Here is an 18,904-nt window from a genome sequence, read left to right on the forward strand (position 1 = left end):
GGGGCTCGCCGCGCAGCCTGGGGTGCCGTCTGGCGGTGCTGGACCCCCCCAGGGAGGGGGAAACGGTGCCTGATTGTGTGTCTGTGTCGGTGAGAATGCGGTGTGGAAGGGCCTTGCCATGGAGGATTTGAGCCTCCATTGGCAGGACAACAAAACTTAATAATTTATCAATATTATATTATACAAAGATGGTTATTATTATTATTATTATTATTATTATTATTATTATTATTATGTATAGTATATCTTATTATTAGTATAGGTATCGGATAGGTGAATGGATGAATGAATGGGATGCCTGGGTCTGGGGCCCTCCGTTGTCGGGCCCACGCGGGTGTCGCCCTGTTGGGGGGTTCCCTCTCTCCGGGCCCGTCTCCGGTCCCCCCCGCTGCCTCCGCGGCGGGGCGCACCTCTGGTCTTGGGGGGCCACTTTCGTGGGGGCGGGTGCACCTGCCCGCGTCGGCGACCGGGGCGGCTCTGTCTCTCCGGGCAGGCTGGCCCCCTGCCGGGTGGGGGTCGTTGGCCTGGAGGGTGAGGGCCTCCTGGCCATGTGTCCGGCCCGGACCGGGTGGCCGGGGATTGCCTGGGTCGCGGTCCGCCGCCGGGGGATCTCTGGCTGCTTCTTCCCACGCCATGGGGGCCCCGCCCGCGGGCCCCCTCGGCCGCCGCCGGGGGAGGGGGGGGGCCTTGCAGGCGGTGGGTTGCCTCCCTCCTACTTCTCCCCTCTGTGGGGTTGCCGGTGGCCTGGGTTCCGGGTTCTTCCTTGTCGGCCTCTGGTCTAGCGGGTGGCGGGGTTGCTCCCCCCCCTCCCCCACTATAGATACACTTCAGGTGGAGCTTTGTTTGGTTTATTACACACACACACACACACACACACACACACACACACACACACACACACACACACATACACACATACACATAGCTACAGAAACATATACACACTCACGCACACCACACACACACATAGCCACAAAGACATGTACACACACACGCACGCACACACATATACACACATATACACACATATACACACATATACACACATACACACACACACACACACACACACACACGCACGCACACACGCATGATCATATGCATATACGCTTACACACATAGACATACACACTGGCTTGTTCACCTGCATGCTTGCTCTGTAGTTTTTGGGGTTAGGTAGCGGTAGCGGTAGCTTAGCTCAGACTGCGATCAGATCTCAAGATTTGGGTCGATTGCTGTTCATGTTTTGGTCGGCTCCGTGCCGGTTTTGTGTTTTGTTGGTGGTTTTTTGTTGCAGATTTCCAGTGCTTGACGTGTGTCTCCGTGTGCTCCTGCTTCCTGGATTGGCAGTGGATGTCGTCACCACCCCCTCTCTAGGAACTACGAGTAAACCTGCACCCAGAGAATGGAGAGCTCTGCCAGGAACATAAGGCACTATCAGGTCTTGCAAATAATGCAGAGCTAAGCCGTTTTGGGCTTTATACGCAAGTAATACAATTTTTAATTGGATTCTGAATTTTACGGGTAGCCAATGGAGCGACGCTAACATTGGAGAGACGTGGTCTCTCCTGCTGATTCCTGTCAGTACTCGTGCTGCTGCATTTTGGATCAGCTGGAGCCTATTCAGCAAATTACTTGGACATCCTGCTAATAACACATTACAGAAATCTAGTCTAGAAGATACAAACGCATGAACTAGTTTTTCTGCATCACTCTGCGAGAGGATTTTCCTAATCTTTGCAATATTACGGAGATCGAAAAATGCTATTTTACAAACCTGATTAATATATGGTTCAAACGACAAATCCTGGTCGATAACAACACCAAGGTTTCTCAAAGTTGCACTGGAAGCCATTGCAACACCATCTAATCCCTTCCTAAGATGCTCTGGACCAAGAATAATAACCTCTGTTTTATCTGAATTTAGAAGCAAAATATTTCCGGACATCCAGTCCTTGATGTCCCTAAGACATACCTGAAGTTTAGCTAACGGTTCTGTTTCATCCGGCTTCATAGACAAATAGAGCTGCGTTCATCAGCATAACAATGAAAGTGTATGCCGTGATTCTGGATTATACTTCCCAATGGCTGCATGTATAAACTGAACAAGATTGGCCCTAGCACTGAGTGTTTTCCTCACCTGGATCGTTAGTGCTAAGCCATGTCACCAGTCCACTTACTGTGTGTGTGTGTGTGGGCGTGCGAGTGTATGCACATGTGTATGAGTGTGAGTGAGGGTGTATGTATGTGTGGGGGGTGGGGGGTGGGGTCGTATGGGATGTTTTAAATTGTACTTTTGATTGTTATTTTATTTTTGTATGTAAAGCACCATGAGTTGCACTTACACTGCATGAGTTGGTGCTATACAAATAAATAAAGTTTAAGTTTAAGTGAACCCTGCGGAACACCATAACAGACCCTTGACTGTTCTGAAGAAACATTATGTACATGAACAAACTGGAATATATAAGATAGATATGATTTAAACCAATGTAGAGCTGTCCCTTTAATCCCAATAACATGCTCTAACCTGTGCAGTAAAATGCCATGATCTACAGTGTCAAAAGCAGCACTGAGGTCCAGTAGAACCAGTATGGACACTAATCCTTTATCTGAGGCCATAAGAAGGTCATTCTTGACTCTAACCAGTGCTGTCTCTGTGCTATGAGGCATTCTGATCCCTGACTGAAAAACTTCAAACAGATCACATCTATACAAATAGTCACATAACTGGCTTGAAACTACCTTTTCCAGAATCTTGGAAGGTTGGAAATTGGTCTATAATTAGCTAAGGTGTCTGGGTCGAGAGAAGCTTTTTTAATAGTCGAGTTGGGATGGGGTCCAACATACACGTCGTTGACTAAAGGCTGAATTAAGGTTCTGCGTCAAACCAACGCAGAGCACACGCCGCAGCCGTGACGCCGTATTGAACCCTTCGGACTTCTCCGTCTCTCCATTTCGTCGCGGTGCAGTACCCCCCGCGACCGCTAGTTAGCGATCTTTTTCTGAATGGTTTATCCGACTTTTTCCAGTCACAGTGAATCAAAAAGATAAGGACAGCTATTGTGAAAAAAACCAAAATAAAAAAAAAATCACACATAAACGAAGAAAAGAGCCCTGAAAGTTCACAACTGCTTCAAACCGGAAACCGGAAATGTGTTGCTTCCAAGCGAACCAATCACAGCCCTCTCTGTCTGCGTGTGGTCTGTGTCGCTCGACGCGTAGTTACAATTTTCGGGAGGTGCACGTCAGTGACGGCGCAGGTAACGGCGTGTGGTCTGCGTGGACCCAAACCACACGCCGTAGGCACGGCGCCGTTTTGACGCAGAACCATATTTCCACCTTTAGCTCTATTGACGAGTGAGGTCAGCTCAGGGAGGTCTATAGGATCAAAACAGTCTAGAGTCAAGTCAGAGCCTAGGGAAGTCGCTAAAACTGAAGAAAGGCCCACAGCCGGCTGGTTGATTTCTTCTCTAATTCTCGTGATTTTACTGTTAAAGAAGCTCATAAACCTTCACTACTGAGAGCTGCAGGAATGCACGGCTCAACAGAGTTGTGACTCTTTGTCAGCCTGGCTACAGAGCTGAACAGAAAACGTGGGTTACCTTTATTATCCTCTATCAACGTTGAATAATAAGCTGTTCTGGCTTTGCAAATGGCTTTTTTATATACTATTAGAATATCTTTCCATTCACGAAAGGAGTCTACAGACTAACAAGAGTACCACTTCCTTTCCATTTTACGCACGTTTTGTTTTAACATGCGGATATCTGAATTATACCAGGGAGTTAAGCTCCTATGGTTAGAAACCCTCCTTTTCAAAGGAGCAACTTCATCTAAAGCTGAATGCAACAAATCAGCAGTGTTACTAGCAATGATATCAACATCTGCAGAGGCAGAACCCAGGGGCCTCATGATCACAAAAAACGTGCGTACGCCACTTTCTACGCTCACGGTCGTGTGATCGAAAATTGATATGAACATAGAAAGTTGCGGTCTTTCACACACACACCAAGGGTGGCGTATGCACTTTTCTGAGGTTTTGTCCGTTGGCGACACTCACCAGGCCTCAACTTTTGATAAGACTGTCTCCAGCTCACAGCCAATGTTTTTTTTAATTTGTTTTACTTGTTTTTGCAAGTTCCTTGTTAGGATGAGCGGTTTTTAATGGATAATTATCTTCATTATCATATTCAAATATATGTATTTGAGGGAGGAGACAGGGTGGAGTGTGGTGCTCCTGCATGTATGCTCAAATCCACGCTGATTGTAATGTTCAAAGGAACCTGCGTGGATTTGGGCGTACGCACAGTTTTGAACATCTGAATTTTTTTTTGCGTACGTGTGAATTCCACGCACGGATTCACTTTGAAATCCATGCACGTTTTGATCATGAGGCCCCTGGTCACTGGCCTCGACTACTTCACTATTTTCCACTGTCGTAAGATGAGCAATGGCCTCCCTAAATTTAACAATGGCTTCATCAGACAAACATCTGCTAAAATAATACCTTCTATTTTGCACTTCAACATCGACAATATTAAAATCCAACGTTATTAAATAATGGTCGGATTAAAGGGAGTTTACAGGTGACACCAACAGATCATCAGTTTCAACACCGTAGGTGAGAACGAGATCGAGGGTATGATTAAAACAGTGCGTCGGTTTGTCCACTTTTTGTGATATACCCATCGATTCTAGAAGAGAATTGAAAGCTAATTTAAGATTATCGCTTTCAACATCCATATGAATATTAAAGTCACCCACTATGATGAATTATCTGTACTGATCAATAAACCAGATAGAAAATCTGAAAATTCAGACAGAAACTCTAGATAAGCACCAGCAGGGGGCCGGTACACTACCACTAACAGAACTGGCTTCTCTGATTTCGAGCTGGGGAATTTCAGACTAAGCGTGAGTGTTATGACGATTGCTACTCAAAAGTCCTTCGGGGATTGCTTTACCGAGACATAGAAGTTTGGACGCGTGAACTCAAATACACATGACTGTTTATTCCAGTATAAACATGATCCAAGGAAAGTGTGCATGGCTACACGGTCACAAACTGTGTGCTCATCCCGGTCTCAATCACCTGCAATCAATTACACCTGCACCCGTGAGCGCACCTAAATCACCTCTTGCACCCATACACCACCTAGCGTTCAATATATGACAACAACGAAATAAACAACAAACTATTAATGATCAAAGATATATAATGGCTGCAACAGTGAGGCTTTCAAATGTATTATAATCGCACTTAGGTTCAGTTTTTGTTTGAAGACTGGAGTTATAAATTTCTGCGACGACTCCTCCTCGGCCCATGCTTAGGAATGTGATGATTAAAGTAGCCGGGCGGAGTTGATTCATTCAAACTAACATACTCTTCCTCCTGTAGCCACGTTTCTGTTAAACGGAAAATATCACTCCTGCTCTCTGTAATTATATCATTTACTAACAGAGACTTGGAGCTTAACGATCATATATTCAGGGCTGCACATAAGTGGGCCGCCAGAGCGCATGCGCCGTCAAAATCCACAGTGCGCTGTCAATCTTGTGCCGCCAAGCGCTTTTGCGTACCAACAGCTGGGGCTCATATTATTGGTTGTGGCCAGACCAGAATACTAATATTAAAAAATCTATTGCGAGAGCTTTTCCCCAGAACTGCCACTCAAAGTTGGTACTGGCCAATCACAGCGCGTGCTTACTCCCCCTCCATGCTCGTTGCGGCGGTGGGTTGGGCAGGAAGAGATGGAAGGATCTATCATCACAAGCAGCTTTACTGAACAAACCCCGACACGTCTCGTCAAAATGTCCAAGCAAGCACCATTAAGTAATTATTTTGGCGTTCCACCACCACCAACTACAAAGAGACGCCAAACTGAACCACTACCCGAATCGAACAGAAAACGCGCGTTCGCCGAGAAGTGGCTGCATGATGTTACGCGGCGACGCGTACCGTACGTTCGCGTTCCCGCGTATCCTACCCCGTAAGCTCTGCGTTGGTGCAACGCGGAACCATAAATCAGCCAGTGTCCGTCACTGCGTGCAGCAGTTTCCTGCACCAGCAAGACGCTGCTCTCTGATTATGGCTCAAAGTTTATGAAAACCCCAAATAAAAAATAAATTAGAGAATATTTTATGAAATCAATAAACAATTCCATCATCAAAATTATAACAAATAAAGGTTCAACATATCTTGCTTTGCATGTAATAAGGTAATATATTAGTTTCACCTTTTCAGTTGAATTATTGAAATAGATTAACTTTTACACCATATTCTAGTTGAATTATTGAAATAAATTTACTTTTACACCATATTCTAATCTAGTTGAATTATTGAAATAAGTGAACTTTTACACCAAATTCTAGTTGAATTATTGAAATAAGTTAACTTTTACACCATATTCTAGTTGAATTATTGAAATAAGTAAATTTTTACACCATATTCTTCACCTGAAGCAATATTCTACACCTTGGCTGATGTGGACATACAGAGCATAGGAGGCTATTTCAGCTGCTATATGGTTGGCTGTCTGTACAGTCATGCAAGTTCAATGCTATTAAAGAACACGCTTTTTCATATAAAATAAACACATTTTAATGCAGTTTAGAAGTTTTGGGGCTTTTTTTTGGCTCCTGCGCTGCTGAAATCGGGGCGTCCTTTATTTCTATTTCTGAAAGTTGGCAACCCTAGGTGCAAAATATGCCGTGAGCATCCCAATCTGGCTGATAAAAACTGTAACTTACTTATACTGACTCTACAGACTAACACGCACCATAATTTGTTAATTCATTTCTATAAGTGAATAAATATCGTTTTGCCTATAACTTATTCCTGCATCCCTCTTTTATCGATCCGGTGAGACGGGTCACCGCGCTTGTGGAGCCCCAAGTCACATATCCAGGGGCTCCTCTGAGCACCAGACCAAAATAATTATGTGCAGCCCTGCATATATTTAGTAGTCCGCATCTAATTTTTCGGTCTCTTATTGGTACCAAATGCGCATTGGTTTTAATTTTTACAAGGTTATTTTGATTAACGCTACAGTTTTATTGGCAGGCGTTGGTCCTTGAGAAACAGCAGAGAAGTGTGTAAGACTGCAGCTTTGCATCCTGGCCTGGACCCTGCATTGTCAGGGGGACCATCTGAAGGTGTTTCACAGTCAGTGTAAAGGTCTTAACTTCTAAATCGCTTCATTTTAAGTCTTTCATTTGCCCATCGTGGTGTAATGGATCCCTGTCATGTGAAGGATAAATGGTGTCTGACATCTTCTTTGTTCTCTCAGGAAGAAACGATGGCGACTCAGAAGCTGCTTGTTGAAACCCTGAATCAGCTGAGTCCAGAGGACTTTGTCGTATTCAAGTTGCTCATTGAAGATGACAATGTTTTACCGCTGCTCCCAAGGAAGGAACTGAAAGCAGCAAACACGCAAGACGTGGTGAAGCTGATGCTGAAGGCCCACGGTCAGCAGTCTGTGGAGGAGACAAGAGACGTTTTGAAGAAGATGAGAAAGATGGATCTGGTTAAGAGATTGTCAGCCATCAAGTCAGATTCAGATCCAGATCCAGATCCAGATCCATATCAATATCCAGATCCAGATCCATATCCAGATCCATTTCCAGATCCATATCCAGATCGATATTCTTATCCATATCCATATCTATATCCATATCCATATGCAGATTCAGATTCAGATTCAGATTCAGATCATTATTTGCCATCCATTCAGCGTCCCGACACTATAAAAGGTGACTGAGAAATGAAAGCTTTAAAAATGCCCATGGGCTGCGATGTTTATGAAATTAATGAACCAGCTGCTTTTTTCTCCTCAGGGAATGAATGGCTTCTTCCGCTCACCGAGAGGGTGAGTAACGTGTCATCGGTCAACTTTACAATGTTTAGCTTAAGTCCAGACAAAAACAAGTCTGGAGTCATTTCGGAGTGACATCTCTGTCCGTCTCTCATGTCCGGTTTACACTTTATAGCGAGTAAAGTGAACAGTCCATAGCTACCGGATCTGATAAATTCTCTTGCTGGTCCTTGAATCTACCAGGTGGAGGCGCTCGAGTCTGCTACCAGACTGCTGTTGGAGACGCTGGATCTCTTGGGTGATGAGGACAAAGAGCACTTCAAGAAGGCCTTGAGTAAAACCCACCAGCGGCGGTCCGACTCCTTCCACATACTGCTGGAGTTGACTGACCTGCAGGATAAAGTGCTTTTGATGGTGTACACGTATGGCAGCAGGTCTGTGGAGAAGATCACAGAGGTTTTAAAGAAGATGAAGAAGACTGAGCTGGTGCAGAGGCTTACAGACGGCAGCTCGGTGACCAAAGGTGAGACGATGAAGATGGAAGACGCTAGAACTATTCAAATGTGTCTCAGAACTCACGTCTGCTCTTAGTAACGTGGAAACATTTGTTTACAGGAGGCAAAAATAAGGATGTGTCATCTTTTTTTAACGTGCTGCGTTGTTTATTTCTTTTTTATTTACTTCTTTCTTTCTCCTCAGAGACACATCGGGATGAACATCTGTCTGCACTCATCCACAAGGTGAGTAATGTCTGACTGATCCTGAAGGACACTGCTCCGGTTTAGATGGAGCAACCTGCATGAGTCTCTGACTTTGTCAGGAATCGGATGTTAAAAGGCTGAAAGAAATCATTCCCCGATTCTTCTGATACATAAACATACATGCTGCAGATTTCAAAGCATCCTCTGATTTTCATCAGGCAGGGTTCAGTAAATGATTATTTCTGATACATTTTTTATCTTCATCAGTGTCCATCTTATTCATTACACTTGAGTCCCGGTTCAAACTCTCAAACGGCCGAAATCGAAATCTCCCACTGAGCAAGCATGAGGCAACAGTGGAGAGGAAAACACCAAATTAACAGGGTGATGGGAGGACGGGAAGACGAGAGCACCAGGGAGGTTTGTCCAGGGATCTCCGCCTGTGAGACGGACGTCAACAACTTTAACTTTAATATAATAAGGATTTCCAAGTTAGGAGAGTCAGAGGGGAGAGCCCAGTGCATCATGGGAGATCCCCCAGCGATATAGGTCTATAGTAGCACAACTAAGCCAGTAATACTGGGAGCTGGTTCCACCAGAACCAGACCCAGGGACCTGATAACTGAAGGTTCTGACTCAAGAGGAACATCTAGAACCTGCAGTTTTCTTTTGTTTTTATTCTGCATGTCATGACCGATGTGTTTACCAGTTTTAATGGGAACTTTTGTATTGTGATTAACCTTAAATAAACAGAGGGTGCTTGGACCGCCGGTGCTCATGGCCCGATTGACAGACGCAGTAAAACGCCTTTTTAAACATATGCAAGTATAATAATAATAATGACTTTGTTTTATATAACGCCCTTCAAGGCACCCAGAGCGCTTTACAGAGATCATTATTCATTCATACACATTCTCACTGGTGGTGGTAGCTACGTTTCGTAGCCACAGCTGCTCTGGGGCAGACTGACGGAAGCGTTGCTGCCATATCGCGCCAAACGGCCCCTCCAACATTCATACACATTCACACGGGGCAAGGTGGGTAAGGTGTCTTGCCCAAGGACACTACGACAGCAAACTGGGACAGAGTGGGATTTGAACCGCCGACCTTCTGATCATTGGATGACCTGCTCTGCCACCTGAGCTACTGCCGCCCCAGTCTAATATTCAGTGTAAGGACGATACGTTTTTCTTGAAGTATATTTTGACTTTCCAGGTGGTGACTATGAGGTCAGTTGAGGAGGTGCTTTTGGAAACTCTGACAGATTTGAGCACAGAAGATCTCAAGAAGGTGAAGTGGCTCCTGCAGGCCACCTGTTACCAGAGGAATCTCCCACAGTTGTCATGGAGATTGCTGTTGACGGAAGATCTGAGGAAGTTGGCGGGCATGATCGTCAGGACGTACGGTCAACAGTCCGTGGAGGTGGCTGTGGAGGTTTTCACGGACATGAACAGGACCGATCTTGTCCAGAGGCTGTCGGGGAGCAGCTCCGGACCCAAAGGTGAGATGAAGTGGATCCCCGTCATGAGAATGAAGAGCGCACATGAACACGCCAGTCAGATGAGTACATGAGTCAGTTAAAAGCCTGATTAAAGAGATGGATCATGAGCCTCTTTTTAAAAACATCAACAGTCTCTGCGGCACTGAGGTCCGCCGGGAGGCTTTTCCACAATCGGGGGCCATAATAACTGAATGCCGCCTCCCCGTGTGTCCTGGTTCTAACTTTTGATATTGTTAAAAGGCACCGGAGGACCTCAGGGTCCGCGAGGGTCCATAGGGTAAAAGTAGTGCAGACAAATAAGAAGGCCCAAGACCATTACAAAACTTAAAAACTATTAGACGAACCTTAAAATCGCCCCTTAAGCGCACGGGGAGCCAATGCAGTGATTTTAAAACAGGTGTAATGTGCTCCCGCCCTCTGGTCCTCGTCAGCACGCGTGCAGCTTCTGCAATAGTTCTCACAGAGTTCTGTAATAATTGTAGATTGTACATTTCTTATTGGGAAGACCAGAGAGCAGGGCGTTATAATAATCTAAACGACATGAGATAAAAGCATGCATTAGCACCTCCGTACTAGCCTGAGAGAGAAACGGGCGAACTCTGGCTATGTTCTTTAGATGGTAAAAATCTTTTATCTTTTTGATATGTGGAATAAAAGTGAGCTCAGAGTCAAAAATCACACCCAGATTTTTAACTGATTTTGAGGTTTTAAAGCAGCACAATGTAACTTTCAGCTTTTGTTGAGTTTGGCGGCTCCTTTGGACAAAAGCGGTAGTGCTTTACCAGAAAGAACACTACGTTTCCCATGAGCACCAGCACGTACCGCCGGAAAACTCCCGTCCCTGTCGCGTGCATTTGATAATGCGCTGTGGTTTTGATCTACTGCACCTTTTTCCTGTCATGTTTTTTAGAGGGACTTGGTCATAAATTAGTAGTCCAACATACTTACTGACAAAATAAAAAAATACTTTATAACCTGTGAATAACTGAATGTTTTGCAGATCAGCCCTGCACAATTTTACAGTTCTCAGAAATAATAGTAGAAATGTTCTATACATTTTCTTTGCATTGCATTCTTTCCTCTAGTGCTGTAATTCTATTCAATTGTATTATTTTATAAAGCTTCCTCATTGCCAATTACACAATTTTATGATCACTATTATTATTCTGTGTCTGTTGTTGATATTGTCAGTAATTTTAGAATTACCCAAACCCAAGACGAATGTGAAAACATTCTAATTTTGATTCTTATCGAACATGGAACTCTACATTTACATTTGTATCTAAACAATTCTGTCTCTTGTTTTATCCCCATAAAGTTGGGCATACACTGTGCGATATTTTAAATCATTTGATTCAGCCCCATCTCACACTGCACGACTAGATCGCTGAGTTCAAAAGTTCACAACCCACGATTTATGGTCTCATACTGTACGAGCCGATGCTCTAATGCGACCCGTCTGCTCACACTATACGATCATAATACTCACGTTGGACTTCTGTGTACTGGAACTCGAGGCCGGTTTTGGGACAGGGGTGGGCTGTGCCCACGCAAACGTGCGTCCTTCCCACCCAATCAAAGGTTATGGGGATCCTTTATTTTTTTTATATAATTTTATTTTTTTATATATATAAAAAAAATCCCAAAATATCTGTACCATTTCTGATTGGGTGGGCACTGCGCATCATTTTTAGACACAACAATGAACGCATACCGCAAAAGTTGTGTCTCGGCGGAGGGACCCGGCGTCCCAGCAAAATGAGCACAACAAAGAAGTGTTCAGAACAGCACACAGAGCACACACTGAAGGCTGATTTATGGTTCCGCGTTACACCAACGCAGAGCCTACGGCGTAGGGTACGAAATCGGGCCCGATCCAAAAAATAGTCGACTGGAAAATCACACAGTGTATGCCCGGCTTAAATCCCCATCGGTTGGACATCCCTCCTCGTCTTTCAGCTCACGCCAGCGAGTGAACGCAGTAATTGCCTGCCAGAATCTGATTTCTCTCCTGAAAATGGGTGTTTTTACCTGCCAAAAATTGATTGAAAATAGCCAAATACAGTTAATGAAAGGTTGTTTCTACCTAAATATTATTTGATCTCATTCTTGAGCTTCATAATATAAACACTAGAGCTCACAGGATTGTTTTTAACTTTTTTACAACACAAAATAGGAATTTTCACCTGCCAGAAATTGATTGAAGGCCAAAAACAGTTAATGAAAAGTTGTTTCTGCCTAAATATGACTTGATCTCATTCTTGAGCTTCATAATCTGAAAATTTGACGTTTAAACGCTATCGCTCAACGGGCTGCTGTGCGCGCTCCTGTGGCCAGAAATCCGATTCTGGCACGCAATCACTTTTTTTAAAAATATTTTTATCCCGGTTTTTTCCCCATTTTATCACCCAGTGCTCCTACCTAACAGTCCTGGGCATTGCCATCCTCTACCAACCCCGGGAGGGCCCCGCACTGAGCTCAGGTCTCCTCCTTAACCTGAGGAGTGAGCAGGCCGCATCTTTTCACCAGACTACTTTTTGAAATTGGCAGCTGATTTTGTTGCAGAGCCTCTTGCATTCCTTTTTAATTTAACAGTAGAGTGGAATACAATCCCCTCTGTATGGAAATCAGCTTTTGTTCATCCTTTATTAGAAGGGGGTGACCCAGCAATTTTAACTAATTATAGGCCAATATCTAACTTATCAGTGCTGGTCAAAGTTCTTGAAACTCTTGTGAGTGAGCAAGTTAAGCTGTTTTTACATTCCAACTCCATTTTATCCAAATTTCAATCAGGATTTCGGAAAAAGCATAGTACTATCACAGCTGCAATGAAGGTGGTAAATTACATTTCTGACTCCCTCACTTTTAAGCAGCATATAGAGAAACTTGTGAAGAAACTGTTCGTGTTTTCTGTCATTTATAACTATGTGTTGTAATTGCTGCTGCCTATCTTGGCCAGGTCTCCCTTGGAAAAGAGGTTTTTAATCTCAATGGGATTTTCCTGGTTAAATAAAGGTTAAATAAAATTTAAAAAAAATAAAAAGTTACCAACCAACCTTTCCGTGACATCTTAGTTTTATTTTAAAAGACAACCTTACAGAACCGGATTTTCGCTGCAAGATGTATTTTAATGTTTTTCTGACACAGTTATGGGATGTTTAGGATCTGGCTTTAATCTCGAGTACTCGTCCCATACGGTTGTCATGGTGACAGAGATGTCCGACCTGTCAGCAGCTCCCGCTGAAAGCATCATGTTGGTCTGAACCGGAGCAGCTGGTCCAGTTCAGGGCAGAGATCCAGAAGATCCTCTTGGTACCTAAACCAGCTGATGGTCCAGTCTTAGTCCTGGACCAGCAGATCGGTGTGATCTGATGCATCAGCTGGTTCCTCTAACGGAGCCAAGGCTGCCATCGGGATTTGCGGGTTCCACCGTTGAGCTCCTGCCTTTAGTTGTTTGTTCAGATCATGTGGTTGATTGTGAGATTGTTGCAGCTCCACTCTTGTGTAATTTATCTAGTGATGTGGGGACTGTCGTGTCCTTCACGTGGTCGTGAACTTATTGTTGACGTCACGTTTCCTCATATTCTGCACTTCACTGCATCACCAGTGAGTGTCGCCAATGGACAAAACCTCAGAAAAGTGTATATGCCAGATTTGATTTGTGCATGAAAGACCGCAACTTTCTATGTTCAAATCACTTTTCGAACATCCGGCCGTGAGCGTAGAAAGTTGCGTACGCACGTTTTTTGAGCGTTTTTTGTGCGCCGCACGTTTTGTACATGAGGCCCCAGGGACATTTCTTTGTAATGTCGAACCAGACTGCTGATCTGACCACCAAACCACCAGACCAAATCTTCCCCAAACATTTTCTTTCCTGTCAAATATATTTTGCGTTTTGAGCCCATGAAGGACACAGGTGGACTAAATGGCCATGGTGTAAGAAAAAGGGCAAATTGTACAGGTCCAAAAAAGTCTTTCACTTTCACCCACCTAGTCTCGAGTCAGATTCCACTCCGTCCACTCAGAGTAAACGCAGATAGGACCACAGTGGAACCTGCAGACAAACCCGTGTTTCAGCTCATTTTGGGTTCAGCATAAACGCTGTCTGGAAAACAGTTATAAGACGTGATGTTTAAGCAGAAAGCTTGAATGTCCTCTGTTTCCTCTGTCCTCAGAGAGGCCCGTCGCGGATGAACACTGGCTTGCGCTGATCCAGAAAGTGAGTAATATTCCTTTTGGACATGTTCAACTCATGACGATACAAATAATTATGTGATCAAGATACAGAAATTCAGTTTGTTCAATTTTTTTCTATTGCTTTCTGTGAGCAGCAGCGCCCCCTATGGAAGAAATGTGATTAACGTGTGTTTCTGAAGACTTGTCAAAATCTACATTTACACTTATGTAAAATGCTTCTGGACCGACCTACATCCAGTCATGACACCAGTCATTAAAGTAAACAGAATAAACTCCCAGCCAACCCAGAAGTTCCATTTGTACTGGAACTAAACCCATAAAATCAGTTAATTTCAGCTTTATTTATATAGAACCAAATCCTGACAAATGTCATCACAAGGCACTTCAGCGACACACTTCAACTTGTTCCAATTTAGTCCAATAAATACAAAGCCAATAAGATAAAGATGATAATTGTAACTTTTCTAAGGAAACAGACCGCTTCAAAACCTTTCTTGGACCCAAACCCGGTCCTGATCCACCACCAGGCGGACAGAACAAGTCCCCTTTAACAGGAACCTCTGATAGAACCAGAACCAGACCCAGGAAGGACAAGCATCCACCTGGACCTGATGAAGGTTGAGAGGACGGGAACGAGGAGAGAACAAGAACAACAGATCAGGATCACCTGCTGGGAAGAAGGAACGCAGTGTTGTGCCACACAGAGGGGGTGCTGTTTCAGTTATCAAGAGTTATTAATAATTGTCATTCAACAATTATTAATAATTAATAAAGTAGATTATTTATGAAATTGAATTATCAAAATGACTTAATCAAAACGGGGCACCACCTGATCATCAGGAAAATGATAACTTAACGGCAGGAATCAGTCTCAAAGTATGAATTATTCTACAGAATAATACATTTTACTATTATTTCTACATAATAACAGTTAAAGGGGGTTACGAGTTCGGCACGGACTCCGGCAAACCAGCCATTGTAACAAAATATGTGCAAAACAACTTCTCTCATTTAAATCAATCAGAATTTATTTACACCAGGCGTCAAGCAGGTGAAAAAGCGACACCTTGGATAAATTCCGATGGCTCACTACATAGAAAAACACAAAACAATGAAAACTACGTAAAGGAGAAAAACAATAAATCATGTGATGCAAATCTTACGATCATCTGCGTGTATCTCAAAACAGCGCCACGCCACGTGCAACAAAAGAGAAATGGCGGACACGGTGTTTAACCCACGAATAACTGGCAAAATAACGTGCGTCACGCATCGCGTCACTTCCTGGTGTTGTTGCGGTCTGCTGCCGTCTCACGGCGTTTGCAGGCTCTGATCTCTCCCGACTTTTTTTGTCTAAAATTTAGATTGTTTTCTGGTAAAATAGCACTATATCTGGTACAGTTCTGTCTTTATTTCAACACTCGCTCATTTTCTCTTCCGTAACTTTCACTGTCACCAATCACCGATACATATTCTGTCCGTTAGCCTCTGTTAGCATCTTAGCATGGCCTCCCCTTCTCCCACCGTTTCTCCTCTTTGCTGCTCAGTGTGTGAAATGTTTAGCTATTCCTCTGCCTCCTTTAGTGAAGACGGTAAGTGCTTAAAGTGTAGCTTATTTGCAGGACTGGAGGCGAGGCTCAGTCAGTTAGAGGTCCGGTTCGGCCAACTAAACCATAGTCCGATAGCCTCCTCAGCTAACCAGGCTAAGTTAGCGGTGGACCTTCTGTAGCAGCTGCTGGTAGCCGCTCCCCTGCAGCTCCCGAGCAGCCAGCCAGTCAGGGCCGGTGGGTGACGGTTCGGAGGAAGCGCAGTCCTAAAGGGACCACCACCACCTGCTTCATGTATCTAACCGTTTTTCCCCACTCAGCGACACACCCGTTGAGAAACCGACCCTGGTGATTGGAGACTCCATAGTCCGGCATGTGAGGCCGACTCCGGCGACCATAGTTAGGTGCATTCCGGGGGCCAGAGCGGGCGACATAGAAGCAAATTTGAAGCTACTGGCAAAATATGGTAAAGTTATCATCCATGTCGGAGCTAATGACTCCCGTCTTCGCCAGTCGGAAGTCACTAAAATGAATATTGTCCCGGTGTGTAACTACGGCAAAAGTTTATCGGACTCCGTAGGTTTTTCTGGTCCCCTTCCCAATCTGACCAGCGATGACATGTTTAGGCGCATGCTCTCGCTCCGCCGCTGGTTGTCTCAGTGGTGTTCAGAAAACGACGTGGACTTTATTGACAATTGGGAGACGTTCTGGGGAAAGCCCGGTCTGATTAGAAGGGACGGCATTCATCCCACCTGGGGTGGTGCAGCTCTTATTTCTAGAAATCTGGCCAATGTTATTAGACACTCCGCCTGACAATCCAGGGTCCAGGCCAGGATGCAGAGCTGCAGTCTTACACGCTTCTCTGCTGTTTCTCGAGGACCAACGCCTGCCAATAAAACTGTAGGATTGCATTATGTAATTAGCGACTCTAAAACTGTAGGATTACATGATATTGGCGACTCTGGCCAGGTGCTTAGCAAAATAGAAGTGGTTGCAGTTCCCCGCCCTCCAAAAGTTCACCAGGTGTGGCGTTATAGAGGCGTTAACCAAAATAATCTTGTAAAAATTAAAACCAATGTACATTTGGTACCAATTACAGACCGAAAAAATTAGATGCGGATTACTAAATATACGATCATTAAACTCTAAGTCTCTGTTAGTAAATGATATAATTACAGAGAGCAGGAGTGATATTTTCTGCTTAACAGAAACATGGTTACAGGAGGAAGAGTATGTTAGTTTGAATGAATCAACTCCGCCCGGCTACTTTAATCATCACATTCCTAGAAGCACGGGCCGAGGCGGAGGAGTCGCAGCAATTTATAACTCCGGTCTCCAAACAAAAATGGAACCTAAGTGCAATTATAATACATTTGAAAGCCTCACGCTTAGTCTGAAATTTCCGAGCTGGAAATCAGAGATGCCAGTTGTGTTAGTGGTAGTGTATCGGCCCCCTGCTGGTGCTTATCTAGAGTTTTTGTCTGAATTTTCAGATTTCCTTTCTGGATTATTGATCAGTACAGATAAATTCATCATAGTGGGTGATTTTAACATTCATATGGATGTTGAAAGCGATAATCTTAAATTAGCCTTCCATTCTCTTCTAGAATCAATGGGTATCTCACAAAAAGTGGATAAACCGACGCACTGTTTTAATCATACTCTCGTACTCGTTCTCACCTACGGTGTTGAAACTGATGATCTGTTGGTGTCACCTGTAAACTCCCTTTTATCCGACCATTACTTAATAACGTTTGAATTTAATTTGGTTGATGTTGAAGTGCAAAATAGGAGGTATTATTTTAGCAGGTGTTTGTCTGATGAAGTTATTGTTAAATTTAGGGAGGCCATTGCTTATCTTACGACAGTGCGAAATAGTGATGTAGTCGAGGCCAGTGACCTGGGTTCTACCTCTGCAGATGTTGATTTCCTTGCTAGTAACACTGCTGATTTGTTGCATTCGGCTTTAGATGAAGTTGCTCCTTTGAAAAGGAGGGTTTCTAGCCACAGGAGCTTAACTCCCTGGTATAATTCAGATATCTGCATGTTGAAACAAAACGTGCGTAAAATGGAAAGGAAGTGGTACTCTTGTAAGTCTGTAGACTCTTATCGTGAATGGAAAGATATTCTAGTAGTATATAAAAAAGCCATTCGCAAAGCCAGAACAGTTTATTATTCAACGTTGATAGAGGATAACAAAAGTAACCCACGTTTTCTGTTCAGCACTGTAGCCAGGCTGACAAAGAGTCACAACTCTGTGGAGCCGTGTATTCCTGCAGCTCTCAGTAGTGAAGACTTTATGAGCTTCTTTAACAGTAAAATCACGAGAATTAGAGAAGAAATCAACCAGCCGGTTGTAGGTGTTTCTTCAGCTTTAGCGACATCCCTAGGCTCTGACTTGACTCTGGACTGTTTTGATCCTGAAGACCTCCCTGAGCTGACCTCACTCGTCAATAGAGCTAAGTCAACCACATGTATGTTAGACCCCATCCCGACTCGACTATTCAAACATATTATTTCTCTTATTGGTACGACAATACTGGACCAAATTAACCTATCCCTAAGTTTAGGATATGTACCACAGGTTTTCAAAGTCGCAGTAATTAAACCTTTACTTAAAAAACCTTCTCTTGACCCAGACACCTTAGCTAATTATAGACCAATTTCCAACCTTCCATTTGTATCTAAAATTCTGGAAAAGGCAGTTTCAAGCCAGCTATGTGACTATTTGTATAGAAATTATATGTTTGAAGTCTTTCAGTCAGGGTTCAGAATGCATCATAGCACAGAGACAGCACTGGTTCGAGTCACGAATGACCTTCTTATGGCCTCAGATAAGGGATAAGTGTCCATACTGGTTCTACTGGACCTCAGTGCTGCTTTTGACACTATAGATCATGACATTTTACTGCACAGGTTAGAGCATGTTGTTGGGATTAAAGGGACAGCTCTACGTTGGTTTAAATCATATCTATCTGACAGGTTCCAGTTTGTTCATGTACATGAGGTTTATTCGGAACAGTCAAGGGTCTGTTATGGTGTTCCGCAGGGTTCAGTGCTAGGACCAATCTTGTTCAGTTTATACATGCAGCCATTGGGAAGTATAATCCAGAATCACGGCATACACTTTCATTGTTATGC

General features: G+C 43.9%; 1 protein-coding gene across 1 annotated transcript in view; it reads left to right on the forward strand.

Moving 5' to 3' along the window:
• The window catches only part of LOC133440652 (uncharacterized), a 47,962-nt gene that overhangs the window by 1,653 nt on the left and 27,405 nt on the right, over positions 1 to 18,904 (forward strand). Inside the window, exons 2-7 of the mRNA XM_061717975.1 lie at positions 7,293 to 7,755; positions 7,840 to 7,871; positions 8,061 to 8,340; positions 8,517 to 8,557; positions 9,734 to 10,019; positions 14,195 to 14,238. Of these exons, the coding sequence (XP_061573959.1) occupies positions 7,293 to 7,755; positions 7,840 to 7,871; positions 8,061 to 8,340; positions 8,517 to 8,557; positions 9,734 to 10,019; positions 14,195 to 14,238 (1,146 nt within the window). The remainder of the gene's footprint in view (positions 1 to 7,292; positions 7,756 to 7,839; positions 7,872 to 8,060; positions 8,341 to 8,516; positions 8,558 to 9,733; positions 10,020 to 14,194; positions 14,239 to 18,904) is intronic.

Source organism: Cololabis saira, chromosome 3, assembly GCF_033807715.1.
Source record: "Cololabis saira isolate AMF1-May2022 chromosome 3, fColSai1.1, whole genome shotgun sequence".
Classification (NCBI taxonomy): Eukaryota; Metazoa; Chordata; class Actinopteri; order Beloniformes; family Belonidae; genus Cololabis; species Cololabis saira.